This window comes from Mobula birostris, chromosome 18, assembly GCF_030028105.1.
Source record: "Mobula birostris isolate sMobBir1 chromosome 18, sMobBir1.hap1, whole genome shotgun sequence".
NCBI lineage: Eukaryota > Metazoa > Chordata > Chondrichthyes > Myliobatiformes > Myliobatidae > Mobula > Mobula birostris.
The window spans coordinates 67,860,995-67,879,373 of record NC_092387.1 but is presented as its reverse complement, the minus strand read 5'-3'; the positions used below and the strand labels follow the sequence as shown (position 1 = coordinate 67,879,373).

The following is an 18,379-nucleotide window of genomic DNA, read 5'->3' as shown; positions in this document are numbered from 1 at the left end:
AAATACAAACCAGAGGAGAAGTTATCTCAAATACATAATTCAATAATAATACAAACAAAGGAGTGTACACTGTCAAAATCATGGATAGTATTAAGCTAGTATAAAGAGAAAAGAGAACCACCTATCCTCTGTACAGTTCATGGAAAAAAAATAAAAATTTGAGGCTTAATTTGGGGTATTGTGTGCAGTTTTGGTCACCTACCTAAAAGAAAGATGTAAATAAGGTTGAAAGAGTACTGAGAAGGTTTACAAGGACATTGTCCGGACTGGAGGACCTGAATTAAGGAAAGATTGAATAGGTTAGGATGTTATTCCTTGGAACTTAGAAGATTGAGGGGAGATTTGATAGAGGTATACAAAATGATGAGAGGTACAGATAGGATAAATGTTAGTGGGCTTTTTCCACTGAGATCGGATGGGACTACAACTAGAGGTCATGGGTTAAGGTTGAAAGGTGAAAAGTTTAAGAGGAATATGAGGGTCATGAGTGTGTAGAACGAGCTGCAAGTGATGCATGCGAGTTCAATTTCAATATTTAAGCAAAGTTTGAATAGGTACACGGATGTCAGGGGTATGGAAGGCTGTGGTCCCAGTGCAGGTTGATGGGACTAGGCAGTTTAAATGGTTTGGCACTGACGGGCCATTCCTGTGCTGTAGTTTTCTATTTCTCTAAGGTAGATCGGGAGTTCAGGAGATCACGTTTTAGCAATGAAAGGCCTATTCAAGAGTTTGATAACAGTGGATACGAGCTGTCCTTGAGTGTGGTGGTATGTGCTTTCAGCCTTTTAAACCTTTTTCTCATTGGGAAAGATAGAAGGGGGAGTGATTGTCCTGTCCCCGACCATGTAGGCTGATTTCCCAAGGTAGCAGAAAATACAGATGGGAGTCAGTTGAGGGGAGGCTGGTTTGCATGATGGACTAGGCTGTGTTCATAACTTTCTGCAGTTTACCCCTAGCCCAATTAGGGAACTGTGTGCAGTGGAGAACATTATGGTCTCGTCTCTCTGCTCTGAAGAATATCTGGTTGAGAAAATCCAAAATCAAAACTGAGTTTTCTGTCATATGCACAAGTCCATGTACACACAGGTGCAGCAACATCACATGTCCACAGCAACAGGTAAACAGCATTCACAAGAAAACAATGTTTTTGCAAGAAAGAACACAATTAGAACAAAAAAAATCCATTCTAGTGTAAAGTGATCAAAGTGGTCATCTGATTGGGGTTATACCAGCTGATCAAAGCTCAAAGTTGCAAGTAAACTTATTCTCAAAGTATGTATACATCACCATATTCTACCATGAGATTCTTTTTTTTTCATTTGGTTGGTTTCAGAATCAAATGGTTGAAGGGGAGTAGCTGTTCTTGAACCTAGTGGTGTAGGACTTCAGGCTTCCATACCTCCCGTGGAATGGTAATTGTGAGAAGATGATATGGCCTGGATGGTGGGGGGCTTTGACGATGGGTGTTGTCTTCCTGAGGAGGCGCAGAGTCAAGTACTCTTCGCAACTTCTTACATTCCTACAGTTTCAAATTGCTCTACCAGAACATGATGCAACCAGTCAGGATACTTTCAATAGTACATCAGTACATCAGATTTGTGCGAGCGAGAGAGAGAGGGAGAAAGAGAGGGTGTGTGTGTGTGTGTGTGTGTGTGTGTGTGTGTGCATGTGTGTGTGCACACGTGTGTGTGTGTGTGTATGTACAGACGGGTAGTTAAGTGGCGGAGATTGAGGGGTATTATCTATAGGGATATAACAGAAGTTTCTTGCCATAGTATCAAGGAGTCAGATCATTAATACTTGGCAGTAAAGATTGTGGGTACTGGGACTGGGCAAAGTCAATGGCTTGAGGGTTTGAGTTGTATATTCTGTCAGGTTCTCCCAGTCTCCATCCACTTAACGGGAGTCACCTGCCACTCATTTCTGACTCATCACCTGCAGCCTATTTAAACCCAGCTCCCATACATAGTCCTTGTTCACTCATCAAACCAGCTGGTCTCAACCCACAGATCCTAGCCTTTTGTCACCCTGTTGCCTACAGTGGATAGCATATCTTCTCTCTTGTTTAGTGGCCCCTTTTGGCTTGTTATTTTACAGTTTATGAGTATTGTTTACTGCTAAATCATCCCCACCGCTCTGCTTGTTGGTCAAGCCAACTCTACAGTACCTGACATATTCCTATTGGCATTTCCTTTGTCCTTAATCACCAGCCCAGTATGTGACGAAGAACCACCAGTACTATAGAAGAGTGTACCAGTTGAAATATTAATCAGTATAAATCAGGGCATAGTCCAGAAATGTGTCAGTAAAAATATACATCAGTACACACCAGTACTGTCTCACTATGGCAATAATTTCCAACACAAAACATGAGAATGTGTGGTACATTTAAACAGTACTTAATAATTTTTCTATCTGTAATTATATAAATATTATTTTCTTAAGGTGTAAATATAAAATTAATATTTTTGCCTGGACTATTAATGCTTGCCTGATTTTTCATTCAGTCCACAATCTGTCTTTAATTTCTGGTTTATTGAAATAAAGCGATGATAATTTGTAAATGAATGAGTATATTAGGCATCTTATATAAATGTGGCATGCTGTCATTTCAAGGCAGGGGAATATTTTTATTTTTTATTTAGAGACAGAGCTCATAGTAGCCCCTTCCAGTCCTTCAAGCAACACAGCTCAGCAACCTCCAATTTACCCCTAGCCTGATCAACAATTACTAGGAACAATTAACCTACTAACTGGTACGTCTTTGGACTGTGGGAGGAAGCCGTAGCACCCAAAGAATACCCACACATTCCACTGGGAGGATGTAAAAACTCCTTACAGATAAATGTCGAAATTGAACTCCGAACTCTGACACCCCAAGTTGTAATAGCGTCACAGTAACTGCTGTGCTACTGTGGCAGTTGGCATGACACAGTACAAACAGGAACTGCATGAAAGTAAGATAAAATCTCAGAACATCACATGGGAATGAAATGCAGTTACCCACCTCAATCAGAATCTCCACCGGATGCTGCATCTTGTTTGCAGGAATGTTGAACAAGCTGTCCAGAAGGAGAAAGTGGATGAAATCTTTCACGTGCTTCAGGGCAGGATGGGTGGACATTTGGAGCTGTGTGTTGGCTTTACAAGTTGCCTTTTCCTGCAGTGGTTTTCCTGAAACAGCCTAATCCATGGGATACATGCAAACAAAAAGGCATCCGTTTGAACAATACTGTTCTGTTTCACCAAATCCTCTATCAAAATTGACGTTAACGTGCGTGTTAATTCTCATATAAATTTGGGTGTATAGGGTGCATCTGAGATAAACAAATTACACATCAGCTTTAAACACAAGACATTCTGCAGTTGATGGAAATCTTGAGGATGCACACAAAACGCTGGAGGAATTTTGTTCAGCATCACGTGACAGGTCAACACTTCAGAAACACAAGTTCTGCAGATGCCAGAAATCCAGAGTAGCACACACACAAAATGCTGGAGGAACTCAGCACATCAGATAGCGTCTCTGGAAAGGAATAAACAGTTAATTTTTCAGGCCTAGACCTTTCATCGGACCGGAAAGGAAGAGGGAAGAAGCTGGAATAAGATGGTGAGAGGGGAAGGGAAGGAATACAAGCTAGAAGGTCATAGATAAAGACAAATGGGACGAAGGGGGTGAAGTGTAAAGAAGGGAGGTGATAGGTGGAAAAGGTAAAGCACTGAAGAAGGAGGAATTGGATAGGAGAGGAGAGTGGACCATGGGAGAAAGGGAAGGAGGAGGGGCACCAGGGTGATGTGACAGGCAGGTGAGGAGAAAAGAAGAGGTAAGGGAGGATCCAAAGCACAGAATAGAAGAAGAGGGAGTGGGAGGTGGAAAAATTATGGTAAGTTAGAGAAATCTATGATTAAACCTCTGAATTGGTCTTTATTAGACGTGGATGTAAGCTATCAGTGCCAATTTCTTGCTAACATACTGGCCATATACTTTAAAGTTGTTTGTGCTTCCAAGATTTGAGGTAAATTTTAGCTCTGGTAAAAAATCCAAGTTGATTGATGACTAGTTGGCCAGAGGACATTAAAGTACATCTAAGTTTATTTTGAGATTTGTTTCACAATGTTTAAGTGGAATGTCAAAACCCATGGATAGTGAGTCATGTTGAATCATACCATATGACTGGATAATTCATCCATATGAAAAGCAGCAGCAGACAAGCCCTGAAGAAACTCTGCAGACTTCCACAGAGGGTCCTTTGGGAACCAGTTGTAGGCCAGAGAAAAGAACTGCATCACGGTGTTCGGATAGGTGACTTCCCAAGAGTCTTCAGTTCCTGAAATAGGCTGTAAGCAAAATTCCTATTACTGTTTGAACAAAACCACCATAACTGATTACTGTCTGACTGGGAATTGCAAGGCCCCACAAAGGATTGCGAAGACTGCCGAGAATATCTCTTCCACCATCTGAGATATCTATCAGGAATGCTGCATACACAGGGCCCTTAACATTGTCAATACACCCACCCCCCCAATCTATCCAGCAATCTCTTTCATTCCCTACCATCAGGCAGGAGGTACTGTAGCATTAGGACAAGAACTGTTAGGATGGGAAACAGATTCTTCCCCCAGTCCGTTAGAATACTGAACTCCCTGCCTCCATCCAGCTCCTGTCACTTATGAAGCACCAGTATTTTTATACTGTTTACTGTTTAGACCATAAGACCATAAGAGAAAGGAGCAGAAGTCGGCCATTCAGCCCATCGAGTCTGCTCCGCCATTTTATCATGAGCTGATCCGTTCTCCCATTTAGTCCCACTCCCCCACCTTCTCACCATAACCTTTGATGCCCTGGCTACTCAGATACCTATCAATCTCTGCCTTAAATACACCCAATGACTTGGCCTCGACTGCTGTCCGTGGCAACAAATTCCATAGATTCACCACCCTCTGACTAAAAAAATTTCTTCACATTTCTGTTCTGAATGGGCGCCCTTCAATCCTTAAGTCATGCCCTCTCATACTAGACTCCCCAATCATGGGAAACAACTTTGCCACATCCACTCTGTCCATGCCTTTCAACATTCGAAATGTTTCTATGAGGTCTCCCCTCATTCTTCTAAACTCCAGGGAATCCAGTCCAAGAGCGGACAAACGTCCTTCATATGTTAACCCTCTCATTCCCGGAATCATCCTAGTGAATTTTCTCTGTACCCTCTCCAACATCAACACATCCTTTCTTAAATAAGGAGACCAAAACTGCCCACAGTACTCCAAGTGAGGTCTCACCAGCGCCTTATAGAGCGTCAACATCACATCCCTGCTCCTATACTCTTTTCCTCTGGAAACGAATGCCAACATTGCATTCGCCTTCTTCACCGCCGACTCAACCTGGAGGTTAACCTTAAGGGTATCCTGTACGAGGACTCCCAAGTCCTGTTGCATCTCAGAACTTTGAATTCTCTCCCCATTTAAATAATAGTCTGCCTGTTTATTTCTTCTGCCAAAGTGCATAACCATACACTTTCCAACATTGTATTTCATTTGCCGCTTCTTTGCCCATTTTTCCAATCTATCCAAGTCTCTCTGCAGACTCTCCGTTTCCTCAGCACTACCGGCCCCTCCACCTATCTTCGTATCATCAGCAAACTTAGCCACAAAGCCATCTATTCCATAATCCAAATCGTTGATGTACAACGTAAAAAGAGGCGGCCCCAACACGGACCTCTGTGGAAAACCACTGGTAACTGGCAGCCAACCAAAATAGGATCCCTTTATTCCCACTCTCAGTTTCCTGCCAATCAGCCAACGCTCTATCCACGTATGTAACTTTCCCATAATTCCATGGGCTCTTATCTTGTTAAGTAGCCTCATGTGTGGCACCTTGTCAAAGGCCTTCTGAAAATCCAAATATACAACATCCACTACATCTCACTTGTCTAGCCTACTTGTAATTTCCTCAAAAAATTGCAATAGGTTTGTCAGGCAGGATTTTCCTTTAAGGAATCCATGCTGAGTTCTGCCTATCTGCCTGAGTTTAATTTGTGTTGTAAATGCATCTTATGCTAAATGTCAATCTTCGGGACTATATGTTATTATTTGTTACAATTTTTTTGGTAATATTACCTTACGTGTTATTTGTGTGAGTGAAATGTACTGTGTTGTACACTTTGGTCTGGAGGAACAATGTTTCCTTTGGCAGTATACATATATATAGGTTGAATCACAATAAACCTGAGCTTGAACTTCATGATTTTAAACCATAGCAATCAATTTTCTTCTGTGTTCAAGCTGCTGTATGGACTAACTTGATAATGGTACTGCGCAAGCCCTAGAGCCCTAGTCATAGTCACAAAGTTATTCAGCAAGGAAACCAGTTCTTCAGCCCCATCACTCCGTGCTGATCAAGATGCCCATCTAAGGTCGCCCACCTCCCCGCCATCGAGGACATCTTCAAGAAGGCAACATCCATCACGAAAAGATCTTCACCATCTGGGACACACTCTTTTCTTGTTACTACCATCAGGGAGGAGGTACAGAAGCCTGAAGACCCATACTCAATCTAGGAGCAAGTTCTTCCCCTCTGCCATCAGAATTCTGAACAGTTCATGAACCCATGAACACTACCTCATTATTTGTCTTTTGCAATATTAATTTATTTTTTAACTTATATCAATTTTTACGTATTGCGTTGTATATGTTCATGACATGCGTCTCTGATAATAAACCAGTTCTGATATGGATTCTGATGGTCCATTTGCCCGCCTTTAACCCATATCCCCTCTAAACATTTCCCATCCATGTATCTGTCAAAATATCTTTTAAAGGTAGTGCACTGCCCAACTACTTTCTCTGACAACTATGAATGCACCACCCTCTGCCTGAAGAAGTTTCCCCTTGGGTCCCTTCAGAATTTTCCCCTCCCACCTTAAACATACAACTTCCAGTTTTGGATTTCTCTTCCCTGATGAGATTGAGTGTTCATGAATATTTCTAATGTTCATAGACACTCAAAAGTTAAAATAAAATCATTATTAAGTATTAGAACATAGAACAGTACGGCACAGGAAAAGGCTCTTTGATCCACAACGTTCTGCCGAATCAATTAAATTAGTGATCAAATTGCCAAGTAAACTAATCCCCTCTGCCTGCACAATGTCCACATCTTTCCATTTTCCTCTCTTTCAATCAACCATCTCCATGTCTCTTAAAAGTCCCTAATGTATCTGCCTCTACCACCACCCCAGGCAGTGCAGTCCAGGCACCCACCATTCTCTATGTAAACACTTGCCTCCGACATCTCCTTTGAAATTACCCCCTCTCACATTAAACACATGCCCCACACATCAAAGTTGCTGGTGAACACAGCAGGCCAGGCAGCATCTCTAGGAAGAGGTACAATCGACGTTTCAGGCCGAGACCCTTCGTCAGGACTAACTGAAGGAAGAGTTAGTAAGAGATTTGAAAGTGGGAGGGGGAGGGGGAGATCCAAAATGATAGGAGAAGACAGGAGGGGGAGGGTATTAGACATTTCAAACCTGGGAAAGGGGTACTGTCTATCTATTCTATCTATACCTCTTATAACCTTATAAATCTCGTTCAGATCTCCCCTCAGCCTCTGCCGCTCCAGAGAAAACAACCCAAGTTTGTCCAATGTCTTGTTATAGCACATGTTCTCTAATCCAGGCGACGCCTGGTGACAAACAAGAGAAAATCTGCAGATGCTGGAAATCCAAGCAACACACAAAGCCTTCCTGCTGAAGGGTCTCAGCCTGAAATGTCGACTGTACTTTTTTCCATAGGTGCTGCCTGACCTGCTGAGTTCCTCCAGCATTTTGTGTGTTGCTCGAACTTCCTGATGAACCTTAACATCCCCTCCGAAGTCTCAACATCCTTCCTATAATCTTTTAACATTTTTTGAAACTTAAGAGAAGACTTATAAGTATGTTAAATCTATTAATGCTTTGAAACTAATTCAATTAAATCAAAACCAAAAGAATATTATCTCGCCCTTACTTTTCTCAACCAAAACTGCATTAAAATGAGTTTCTCATTTGGACTTGCATCAGATTAACCAGCACAGGTTGAACGTAAGGATTTCCCAGTCTAACCTGGATAAGTGTGCATTCTCCTTCTCTATGAAGAGCCCAGTAACCAAGAACACTAATGAGAATGAGAGGACTTTCATTATGTCGAAGTTGTACATGATGTTGTGAGGCCAGATTTAGAGTTTTGGATGCAATTCTGGTCACCTAACTACAATGATATCTTTCTTATTTAAAGATATTTCAGGGGAACCTGAGGGGGACTTCTTCACTCAGAGGGCAGTGTGAGTGTAGAACAAGCTGACAGCAGAAGTGATAGATGTGGGTTTGATTGCAATATTTAACAGTAGTTTGAATAAGTACATGGTTGGGAGGGGTACGGCAGGCTATGGTCTAGGTGCAGGTTGATGGGACTAAGCAGAATAACGGTTCAGCTTGGACTAGGTGAATCGAAAAGCCTGTTTCTGTGCTGTAGTGCTCTATGACTCTCTGACATCTATATACATAAAAGCAAGCAGTTCAGATCAGATCTTCTGGTTCATCTGTGGAGTGTATCTCCCTGGTATTCAACCAATTAAAGTGGTAGGCTTATGATTTGCAACCCAATGTTTAGAGCACGTTTGAACATGTGCGAGTTTGCTCACCTTGCTTAGTATGGTTCTCACCATCCCGAGCAGGATCAGAGCAGCTTCAATGCATAATCCATTCGGGATTTTTATGGACTTTTCCTTTGCGTTTGGTCTCACTTGTTCAAGAAGCCAAGTCATCTTTGTGTCAAGGTCCAACTAGAAGGAAAAATCATGGTTTAAGTACACATTCTTTGGATTGCCAATATCACAAAAGCAAATTATATAACTTTCCATCTTTCTAACAAATTTGTATGTTTTCTTTTGAGACAATGTTAGATAATCTTCTCTCCGATAGTTGAAAACCATGATGGTTCAATACCTGACACACTGGATATTTCTCCAAATACTCCCTATAACCTTAATGGGAGCCAATTCTCTGTATTCACCAAGGCCCAGTTTCCTGTACTTTCATGAAACTCAACATTTCAGATTTCAGATTCAGGTTCGTGTACTTATCACATGTACTTCAAAATACAGAGTGAAATGCATCATTTGCGTAAACAACCACTACAACTGAAGGATGTGCTGAGGCAGCCTGCGAGTGTCATCAACCCATTCCAGCACTTCCTTCAAACTTACCATGGCTCCATTTCCTGCATATGCATAGGAAAATTTGTTATACTACATTACTGTAATATCTTTTAAAAAAAGTGACTTGGAAGTATATTAGGATAGTAATGTTACGAAACTCTGCTAGTCCATTCCAACACCTTAAAGTCCAGGGAGGGACAGGTTATCAAGATCTACAATAATTTACTTATTTATTATACCTTATACTTCATACTTTATTGTCGCCAAACAATTGGTACTAAAACGTACAATCATCACAGCGATATTTGATTCTGCGTTTCCCACTCCCTGGATTACAAATATTAAATATTAAAAATATTAAAAATAGTAAATATTAAAAATTTAAATTATAAATCATAAATAGAAAATAGAAAAATGGGAAGTAAGGTGGTGCAAAAAAAAAACCGAGAGGCAGGTCCGGATATTTGGAGGGTACGGCCCAGATCCGGGTCAGGATCCGTTCAGCAGTCTTATCACAGTTGGAAAGAAGCTGTTCCCAAATCTGGCCGTACGAGTCTTCAAGCTCCTGAGCCTTCTCCCGGAGGGAAGAGGGACGAAAAGTGTGTTGGCTGGGTGGGTCGTGTCCTTGATCATCCTGGCAGCACTGCTCCAACAGCGTGCAGTGTAAAGTGAGTCCACGGACAGAAGATTGGTTTGTGTAATGTGCTGCACCATGTTCATGATCTTCTGCAGCTTCTTCCAGTCTTGGACAGGACAACTTCCATACCAGGTTGTGATGCACCCTAGAAGAATGCTTTCTACGGTGCATCTATAAAAATTAGTGAGGGTTTTAGGGGACAGGCCAAACTTCTTTAGCTTTCTCAGGAAGTAAAGGGGCTGGTGGACCTTCTTGGCAGTGAACTCTGCTTGGTTGGACCAAGTCAGGTCATTTGTGGTATTGACCCCGAGGAGCTTAAAGCTTCTGACCTGTTCCACTTGCGCACCACCGATGTAAATTGATACAGATAAGATACAGCATGGAACAGGACTTTCAGGCCATTCAATCCGCACCATCCAGCAATCCGTAATTTAACTTACACTTGAATCCAAGGGGGACCAATGTTCTTGCAAGTGGGTTTACTAGAGGTTTTGGGAGTGACTTAAAGTAATATGGCAGCAGGGTGGGAATCAGTATGATAGAGCTGAAGATGAGTCAGCAGGTTTACAAGTAAATAGTGGGTGTAAAATGAATGTAAGGAAGGACAAGCCAATGATTGGGTACAAATGGAGACAAATGGAGACAAATGGAGAATTAAATTGTACCACAGAGGCAAAGTTTAAAAGAGCAAAGAATGCAGGACTGAAGATGCCGTATTTAAATACGCAGAGCACTCGGAATAAGGTGGACAAACTCATGGCACAATTACACATTGGTTGAAATGTAGGTGTGTGCATCGCTGAGTCGTGGCTGAAAGAAGGCCATACTTGGGACCTTCGACTCATAAGGGAGAAAGAGGCAGTCATAGATGAGCGCTACAGGGAGGTAGTCACACCTAGGCTGCCAGAAACAGGTCGTTGGGTGACAGTCAGAGGGGGGAAAGCAAAGGTGAGCTGACAGGTAGTGCAGAACACCCCTGTAGCCATTCCCCTGAATAATAAGTTTACCATCCTGGATACTGTCGGCGGGGATGACCGACCAGGTGTGAGCCACAGTGGCAGGGCCTCCGGCACTGAGTCTGACCCTGTGGTGCAGAAGGGTGGGACGGAGAAGAGGAGAGCTGTCGTCATTGGAGGCTCTATAGTCAGGGGAGCAGATAGGAGATTTTGTGGACGTGAGAAGGACACCCGCATGGTTTGTTGCCTCCCAGGTGCCAGGGTCTGGGATGTCTCTGACTGGGTGCACGACATCCTGGTACGAGAGGGAAAGCAACCAGAAGTCGTGATACACGTCGGTACCAACGACATAGGCAGGAAGAAGGATGAGGTCCTGAAGTGTGAGTTTCGGGAATTAGGCAGAAGGCTGAAGAACAGGACCTCGAGGGTGGCGTTCTCAGGATTGCTGCCAGTGCTACGTGACAGTGATGGTAAGAATTGGAGGAGATGGCAGTTGAATGCGTGGCTGAGGAGTTGGTGCAGGGAGCAGGGTTTTACATTTTTAGATCATTGGGATCTCTTCTGGGGAAGGTGAGACCTGTACAGATTGGATGGGTTGCACCTGAACTCGAGGGGGAGCAATATCCTTGCAGGTAGGTTTGCTAGCATGGTTCGGGTTTAAACTAATTTGCGAGGGGGATGGGACCCAGAGCGATAGAGCAGTGAAAGAAGTGCATGGAGTAAAGCCAGATCTAACATACAGAGAGGCTTTGAGGAAAGAGAAGTAGAATAAACGGTGTAAAGACAGTAAGGTAGAAGGACTGAAATGTGTGTACCTCAATGCAAGAAGCATCAGGAACAAAGGTGATTAACTGAGAGCTTGGATACATACATGGAATTATGATGTAGTGGCCATTACAGAGACTTGGCTGGCACCAGGACAGGAATGGATTCTCAATATTCCTGGATTTCAGTGCTTTAAATGGGATAGAGAGGGCAGAAAAAGGGGAGGAGGGGTGGCATTACTGGTCAGGGATACTATTACAGCTACAGAAAGGGTGGGTAATGTAGCAGGATCCCCTTTTGTGTCAATATGGGTGGAAGTCAGGAACAGGAAGGGAGCAGTTACTCTACTGGGGGTATTCTATAGGCCCCCTGGTAGCAGCAGAGATACAGAGGAGCAGGTTGGGAGGCAGATTTTGGAAAGGTGCAAAAATAACAGGGTTCTTATCATGGGTGACTTTAACTTCCCTAATATTGATTGGGACCTGATTAGTTCCAAGGGTTTAGATGGGGCAGAATTTGTTAAGTGTGTCCAGGATGGATTCCTGTCACAGTATGTGGACAGGCCGACCAGGGGGAATGCCACACTAGATCTAGTACTAGGTAATGAACCGGGTCAGGTCACAGATATCTCAGTGGGTAAGCATCTGGGGACAGTGACCACCGCTCCCTGGCCTTTATAATTATCATGGAAAAGGATAGAATCAAAGAGGACAGGAAATTTTTTAATTTAGGAAACACAGATTATGAGGCTATAAGGCTAGAACTTGCGGGTGTGAATTGGGATGATGTTTTTGCAGGGAAATGTACTATGGACATGTGGTCGATGTTTAGAGATCTCTTGCAGGATGTAAGGGATAAATTTGTCCTGGTGAGGAAGATAAAGAATGGTAGGGTGAAGGAACCATGGGTGACAAGTGAGCTGGAAAATCTAGTCAGGTGGAAGAAGGCAGCATACATGAGGTTTAGGAAGCAAGGATCAGATGGGCCTATTGAGGAATATAGGGAAGCAAGAAAGGAGCTTAAGAAGGGGCTGAGAAGAGCAAGAAGGGGGCATGAGAAGGCCTTGGCGAGTAGGGTAAAGGAAAACCCCAAGGCATTCTTCAATTATGTGAAGAAAAAAAGGATGACAGGAGTGAAGGTAGGACCAATTAGAGATAAAGGTGGGAAGATGTGCCTGGAGGCTGTGGAAGTGAGCGAGGTCCTCAATGAATACTTCTCTTCGGTATTCACCAATGAGAGGGAATTTGATAATGGTGAGGACAATATGAGTGAGGTTGATGTTCTGGAGCATGTTGATATTAAGGGAAAGGAGGTGTTGGAGTTGTTAAAATACATTAGGACAGATAAGTCCCCGGGGCCTGACAGAATATTCCCCAGGCTGCTCCACAAGGCCAGAGAAGAGATTGCTGAGCCTCTGGCTAGGATCTTTATGTCCTCGTTGTCCACGGGAATGGTACCGGAGGATTGGAGGGAGGCGAATGTTGTTCCCTTGTTCAAAAAAGGTAGTAGGGATAGTCCGGGTAATTATAGACCAGTGAGCCTTACGTCTGTGGTGGGAAAGCTGTTGGAAAAGATTCTTAGAGATAGGATCTATAGGCAGTTAGAGAATCATGGTCTGATCAGGGACAGTCAGCATGGCTTTGTGAAGGGCAGATCGTGTCTAACAAGCCTGATAGAGTTCTTTGAGGAGGTGACCAGGCATATAGATGAGGGTAGTGCAGTGGATGTGATCTATATGGATTTTAGTAAGGCATTTAACAAGGTTCCACACGGTAGGCTTATTCAGAAAGTTAGAAGGCATGGGATCCAGGGAAGTTTGGCCAGGTGGATTCAGAATTGGCTTGCCTGCAGAAGGCAGGGGGTGGTGGTGGAGGGAGTACATTCAGATTGGAGGATTGTGACTAGTGGTGTCCCACAAGGATCTGTTCTGGGACCTCTACTTTTCGTGATTTTTATTAACGACCTGGATGTGGGGGTAGAAGGGTGGGTTGGCAAGTTTGCAGATGACACAAAGGTTGGTGGTGTTGTAGATAGTGTAGAGGATTGTCAAAGATTGCAGAGAGACATTGATAGCATGCAGAAGTGGGCTGAGAAGTGGCAGATGGAGTTCAACCCGGAGAAGTGTGAGGTGGTACACTTTGGAAGGACAAACTCCAAGGCAGAGTACAAAGTAAATGGCAGGATACTTGGTAGTGTGGAGGAGCAGAAGGATTTGGGGGTACATGTCCACAGATCCCTGAAAGTTGCCTCACAGGTGGATAGGGTAGTTAAGAAAGCTTATGAGGTGTTAGCTTTCATAAGTCGAGGGATAGAGTTTAAGAGTCGCGATGTAATGATGCAGCTCTATAAAACTCTGGTTAGGCCACACTTGGAGTACTGTGTCCAGTTCTGGTCGCCTCACTATGGGAAGGATGTGGAAGCATTGGAAATGGTACAGAGGAGATTTACCAGGATGCTGCCTGGTTTAGAAAGTATGCATTATGATCAGAGATTAAGGGAGCTAGGGCTTTACTCTTTGGAGAGAAGGAGGATGAGAGGAGACATGATAGAGGTGTACAAGATAATAAGAGGAATAGATAGAGTGGATAGCTAGCACCTCTTCCCCAGGGCACCACTGCTCAATACAAGAGGACATGGCTTTAAGGTAAGGGTTGGGAAGTTCAAGGGGGATATTAGAGGAAGGTTTTTTACTCAGAGAGTGGTTGGTGCGTGGAATGCACTGCCTGCGTCAGTGGTGGAGGCAGATACACTAGTGAAGTTTAAGAGACTACTAGACAGGTATATGGAAGAATCTAAGGTGGGGGCTTATATGGGAGGCAGGGTTTGAGGGTCGGCACAACATTGTGGGCCGAAGGGCCTGTACTGTGCTGTACTATTCTATGTTCTATGTTTTAACATCAAAGGATGTATTTTGTATTGAAAGGAAAGGCAGGAAGACATAGGCAGTGGTGTGGCTCTGTTAGTAAGAGATGGAATTACATCATCGGAAAGAGGTGACACGGGCTCAGAGAATGTTTAATCTTTGTGCGTGGGGTTAAGAAACTGCAAGGGTGAAAAAACTATAACAGGAATCATATATAGACCTCTAAATAGTGGCCAAGATGTGGAGTTGAGATTGCAAAGAGAGCTGGAAAAGGCATGTAACAAGGGTAATGACACAATTGTAATGGGGAACTTCAATATGCAAGGGGATTGGAAAAATCTGGTTGGTCTCGGATTGCAAGAGAGGAAATTTGTTGAATGCGTACGACATGGCTTTTTAAAGCAGCTTCTGCTTGAGTGTACTCAGGGAAAGGCTATCTTAGATTGGGTGTTGTGTAATAACCCAGATCTTATTAGGGAGCTTAATAAAAAGGTACCCTTGGGAGGCAGTGATCGTAATATGATTGAATTCAAACTGCAAATTGAGAGGGAGAAACACAAGACATATGTATCAGCATCGCAATGGAATAAAGGGAATTACAGAGGCATAAGAGAGGAGCTTGCCAGGGTGGATTGGAGGAGGATACTGGCAGGGATGACGGCAGAGCAGAGATGGCTGATGATTCTAGGAATAGTTCACAAGGGACAGGATGGATATGTCCCACAAAAGAAGTTGTTGTCAATGGCGGGAGTAGGCAGCCATGGCTAACAATGGTAGGCAACCGTAACTGACAAGTGGAGTTAAGGACTGCATAAAAGCCTAGGAAAGGGCATGAAAAGTAGCAAAAGTGAGTTGGAAGTTGGATGATTGGGAAGCTTTTAAAATCCAACAAAAGGCAGCTAGAAAAGCTATAAGAAGGGAAAAGATGAAATATGATTATGAAGACATGTAGTCCTCTTTTATTGTCATTTAGTAATGCATGCATTAAGAAATGATACATTAATATGTAGGCAAACTAGCCAATAATATAAAGCAGAATACCAATAGCTTTTTCATTTACATAAAGAATAAAAAGGAGGTAAGAGTTGATATTGGACCTCTGGAAAATGATGCTGTTGAGATAGTAATGGGGGACAAAGAAATGGCAGATGAACATGATGAGTACTTTGCATCAGTCTTCACTGTGGAAGACACTAGCAGTGTGCCAGATGTCCGTGAGTGTCAGGGAGCAGGAACGCATGCCATTGCTACAACAAAGGGAAAAATGCTAGGTAAGCTCAAAGGTCTTAAGGTGGATAAATCACCTGAACCAGATGGACTACATCCCAGAGTCCTGAGAGAGGCTGCTGAAGAGATAATGGATGCATTGGTCATGATCTTTCAAGATTCACTTGATTCTGGCATGGCCCCAGAGGACTAGAAGATTGCAAATGTCACTCCACTCTTTAAGAAGTGAAGAAGGCAAAAGAAAGGAAATTATGGGCCAGTTAGCCTAACCTCAGGGGTTGGGAAAGTATTGGAGGCTATTATTAAGGTTGGATAAAGGGTACTTGGAAACTAATAATAAAATAAGTCAAAGTCAGCATGATTCACGAAAATGGAAATCTTGCCTGACGAATCTGTTAGAGTTCTTCGAGGAAGTAACAATGAGGATGGACAAAGGAAAAGAAGTGGATGTCGTTTACTTGGATTTTCAGAAGGTATCTGGTAAGGTGCCACATGTGAGGCTGGTTAACAAGATAAAATCCAATGGTGTTACAGGAAAGATACTGGCATGGATAGAGGAATGACTGACAGGCAGGAGGCAGTGAGTGGGAATAAAGGGGGCATTTTATGGTTGGCTGCCAGTGATTTGTGGTGTTCCTCAGGGGGTCAATATTGGGACCACTACTTCTCACATTGTTTGTCAATGATTTGGATAATATATTGATGGCGCTGTGGCAAAGTTTACGTATAATATGAAGATAAGTGGAGGAGTAGATAGTGCTGATGAAGCAAAGTGATTGCGGAAGGGCTTAAACAAATTCAAAGAATGGGCAAAAAAGTGGCAGATGGAATACAGTGCTGGGAAATGTATGACAATGCATTTTGGTAAAATGAATAATAGTGCAGACTGTTATCTAAATGGGAAGAAGGTTCAAACACCATATGTGCAGAGGGACTTAGGAGTCCTCATGCAAGACTCCCAGGTGGTTAATTTACAGGTTGAGTCTGTAGCAAAAAAAACAAATGCAATGTTGGCACACATTTCAAGGGGTATAAAATATAAAAGCAGGGAGATAATGATGAGGCTTTATAAGACACTAGTCAGACCGCACTTGGAGTATTATCCACAGTTTTCGGCTCCATATCTCAGAAAGACCGTGTTGTCATTGGAAAGAGTCCAGAGGAGGTTCATGAGGATGATTCTGGAAATGAAGGGGTTAACATATGAGGAGCATTTGGCGGCTTTGGGCCTGTACTCACTGGAATTTGGAAGAATGTAGGGGGATCTCATTGAAAGCTTCTAAATGTTGAAAGGACTCGATATGGTGGATATGGAGAGGATGTTTCCTATGGTGGGTGTATCCAGAACTAGTGGGCACAGCCTCAAAATTGAGCAGTGACCTTTTAGAGCAGAGGTAAGGAGGAATGTTTTTATGCCAGAGAGTGGTGAATGTGTGGACTGCCCTGCCACAGACTGCCATGGAGGCCAAGTCTGTGAGTATACTTAAGGCAGAAGTTGATCATTTCCTGATCAATCAGGGCATCAAAGGATATGGCAAGAAGGCAGGTGTACGGGGTTGAGTGGGATCCGGGATCAGCCATGATGGAATGGCAGAGCAGACTCGATAGGATGAATGGCCTAGTTCTGCTCCTCTGTCTTATGGTCTTAGATGGAAAGATACAGCTCAGTAACACACACAAAATGCTGGAGGAACTCAGCAGGTCATGCAGCATCTATGCTTCCACATAGTTCTATCATCCATGTGCCTGTCTAAGAGTCTCTTAAATTTTCCTAATGTATCTGTGTTCACCACTACTCCTGGCAGTGTGTTCCACACATCTACCACTCTCTGTGTAAAAAACATACCTCTGGTATCACCCCCTCCCCCATATTTTCCTCCCAACCCTTTAAAATTGTGGTCCCTCGTATTAGCCATGTTCGGTCTGGGGAAAAGTCTCTGGCTCTCCATTCTATCCATTCCTCTTATCATCTTGTACATCTCTATCAAGTCACACGTTTTCAGAAAGTTTTGATATTAAAAATCTTTAGTTTTTTTTATATTTGTCACCTATCAGAGTAACAAAATGTGATATCCAGTCTCAATCTTTGCCAACTGTCCAGAAGGCAATTTAGAATTGGTATTTTTGTTAAAGCTGATGCTGCATTTAAATTATCTGCAATTTCATGTTATATTTAGAGTCATAGAAAAATACAGCACAGAAACAGGCCCTTTGGCCCCTCTAGTTCATGCTAAACCATTTAAACTGCCTAGTCCCATCAACCTGCTCCTGGACCATTGCCCTCCATATCCCTATCATGAATGTACCTATGCAAACGTCTCAAGCTTGAAATCAAGCTTGCATGCACCACTTGCACTGATATCTCATTCCACAATCTTTTGACCCTCTGATTTAATGAATCATTTTCTACAAATACCATATCAAAATGTTGTATAATAAAATTTCAGCAGTTTCCATATTACCTCTGTATGATGTGACAGGTCAATAGGGCTCAAAGAGGCAGCAGATTGACCCAATGCATTCATCTATACATGGTGATACTACAATAAGAAGGTGGAGGAGGGGAAGGAGTACAAGCTGGCAGGTGATAGATGATGCCAGATGGGTAGGGGAGGGGAATGAAGTGTGAAGTTGGGAGGTGACAGGTGGAAAACTGCCTTCATCTTTCACCTTCTAGCTTGTTTCCCTTTACCTTCCCCCACCTTCTTATTCTGGTAGCTTTCTCCTTCCTTTTC

At 43.0% G+C, this 18,379-nt stretch overlaps 1 protein-coding gene across 5 annotated transcripts in view; it reads right to left on the bottom strand.

Moving 5' to 3' along the window:
* The window catches only part of wdfy4 (WDFY family member 4), a 358,785-nt gene that overhangs the window by 190,782 nt on the left and 149,624 nt on the right, over positions 1–18,379 (bottom strand). For all 5 annotated transcript variants that reach the window (XM_072282880.1, XM_072282882.1, XM_072282881.1 and 2 more), the window contains 3 exons: positions 8,681–8,821; positions 4,168–4,338; positions 3,008–3,184 (listed from right to left, as the gene is read on the bottom strand). In XM_072282880.1, the coding sequence (XP_072138981.1) occupies positions 3,008–3,184; positions 4,168–4,338; positions 8,681–8,821 (489 nt within the window). The remainder of the gene's footprint in view (positions 1–3,007; positions 3,185–4,167; positions 4,339–8,680; positions 8,822–18,379) is intronic.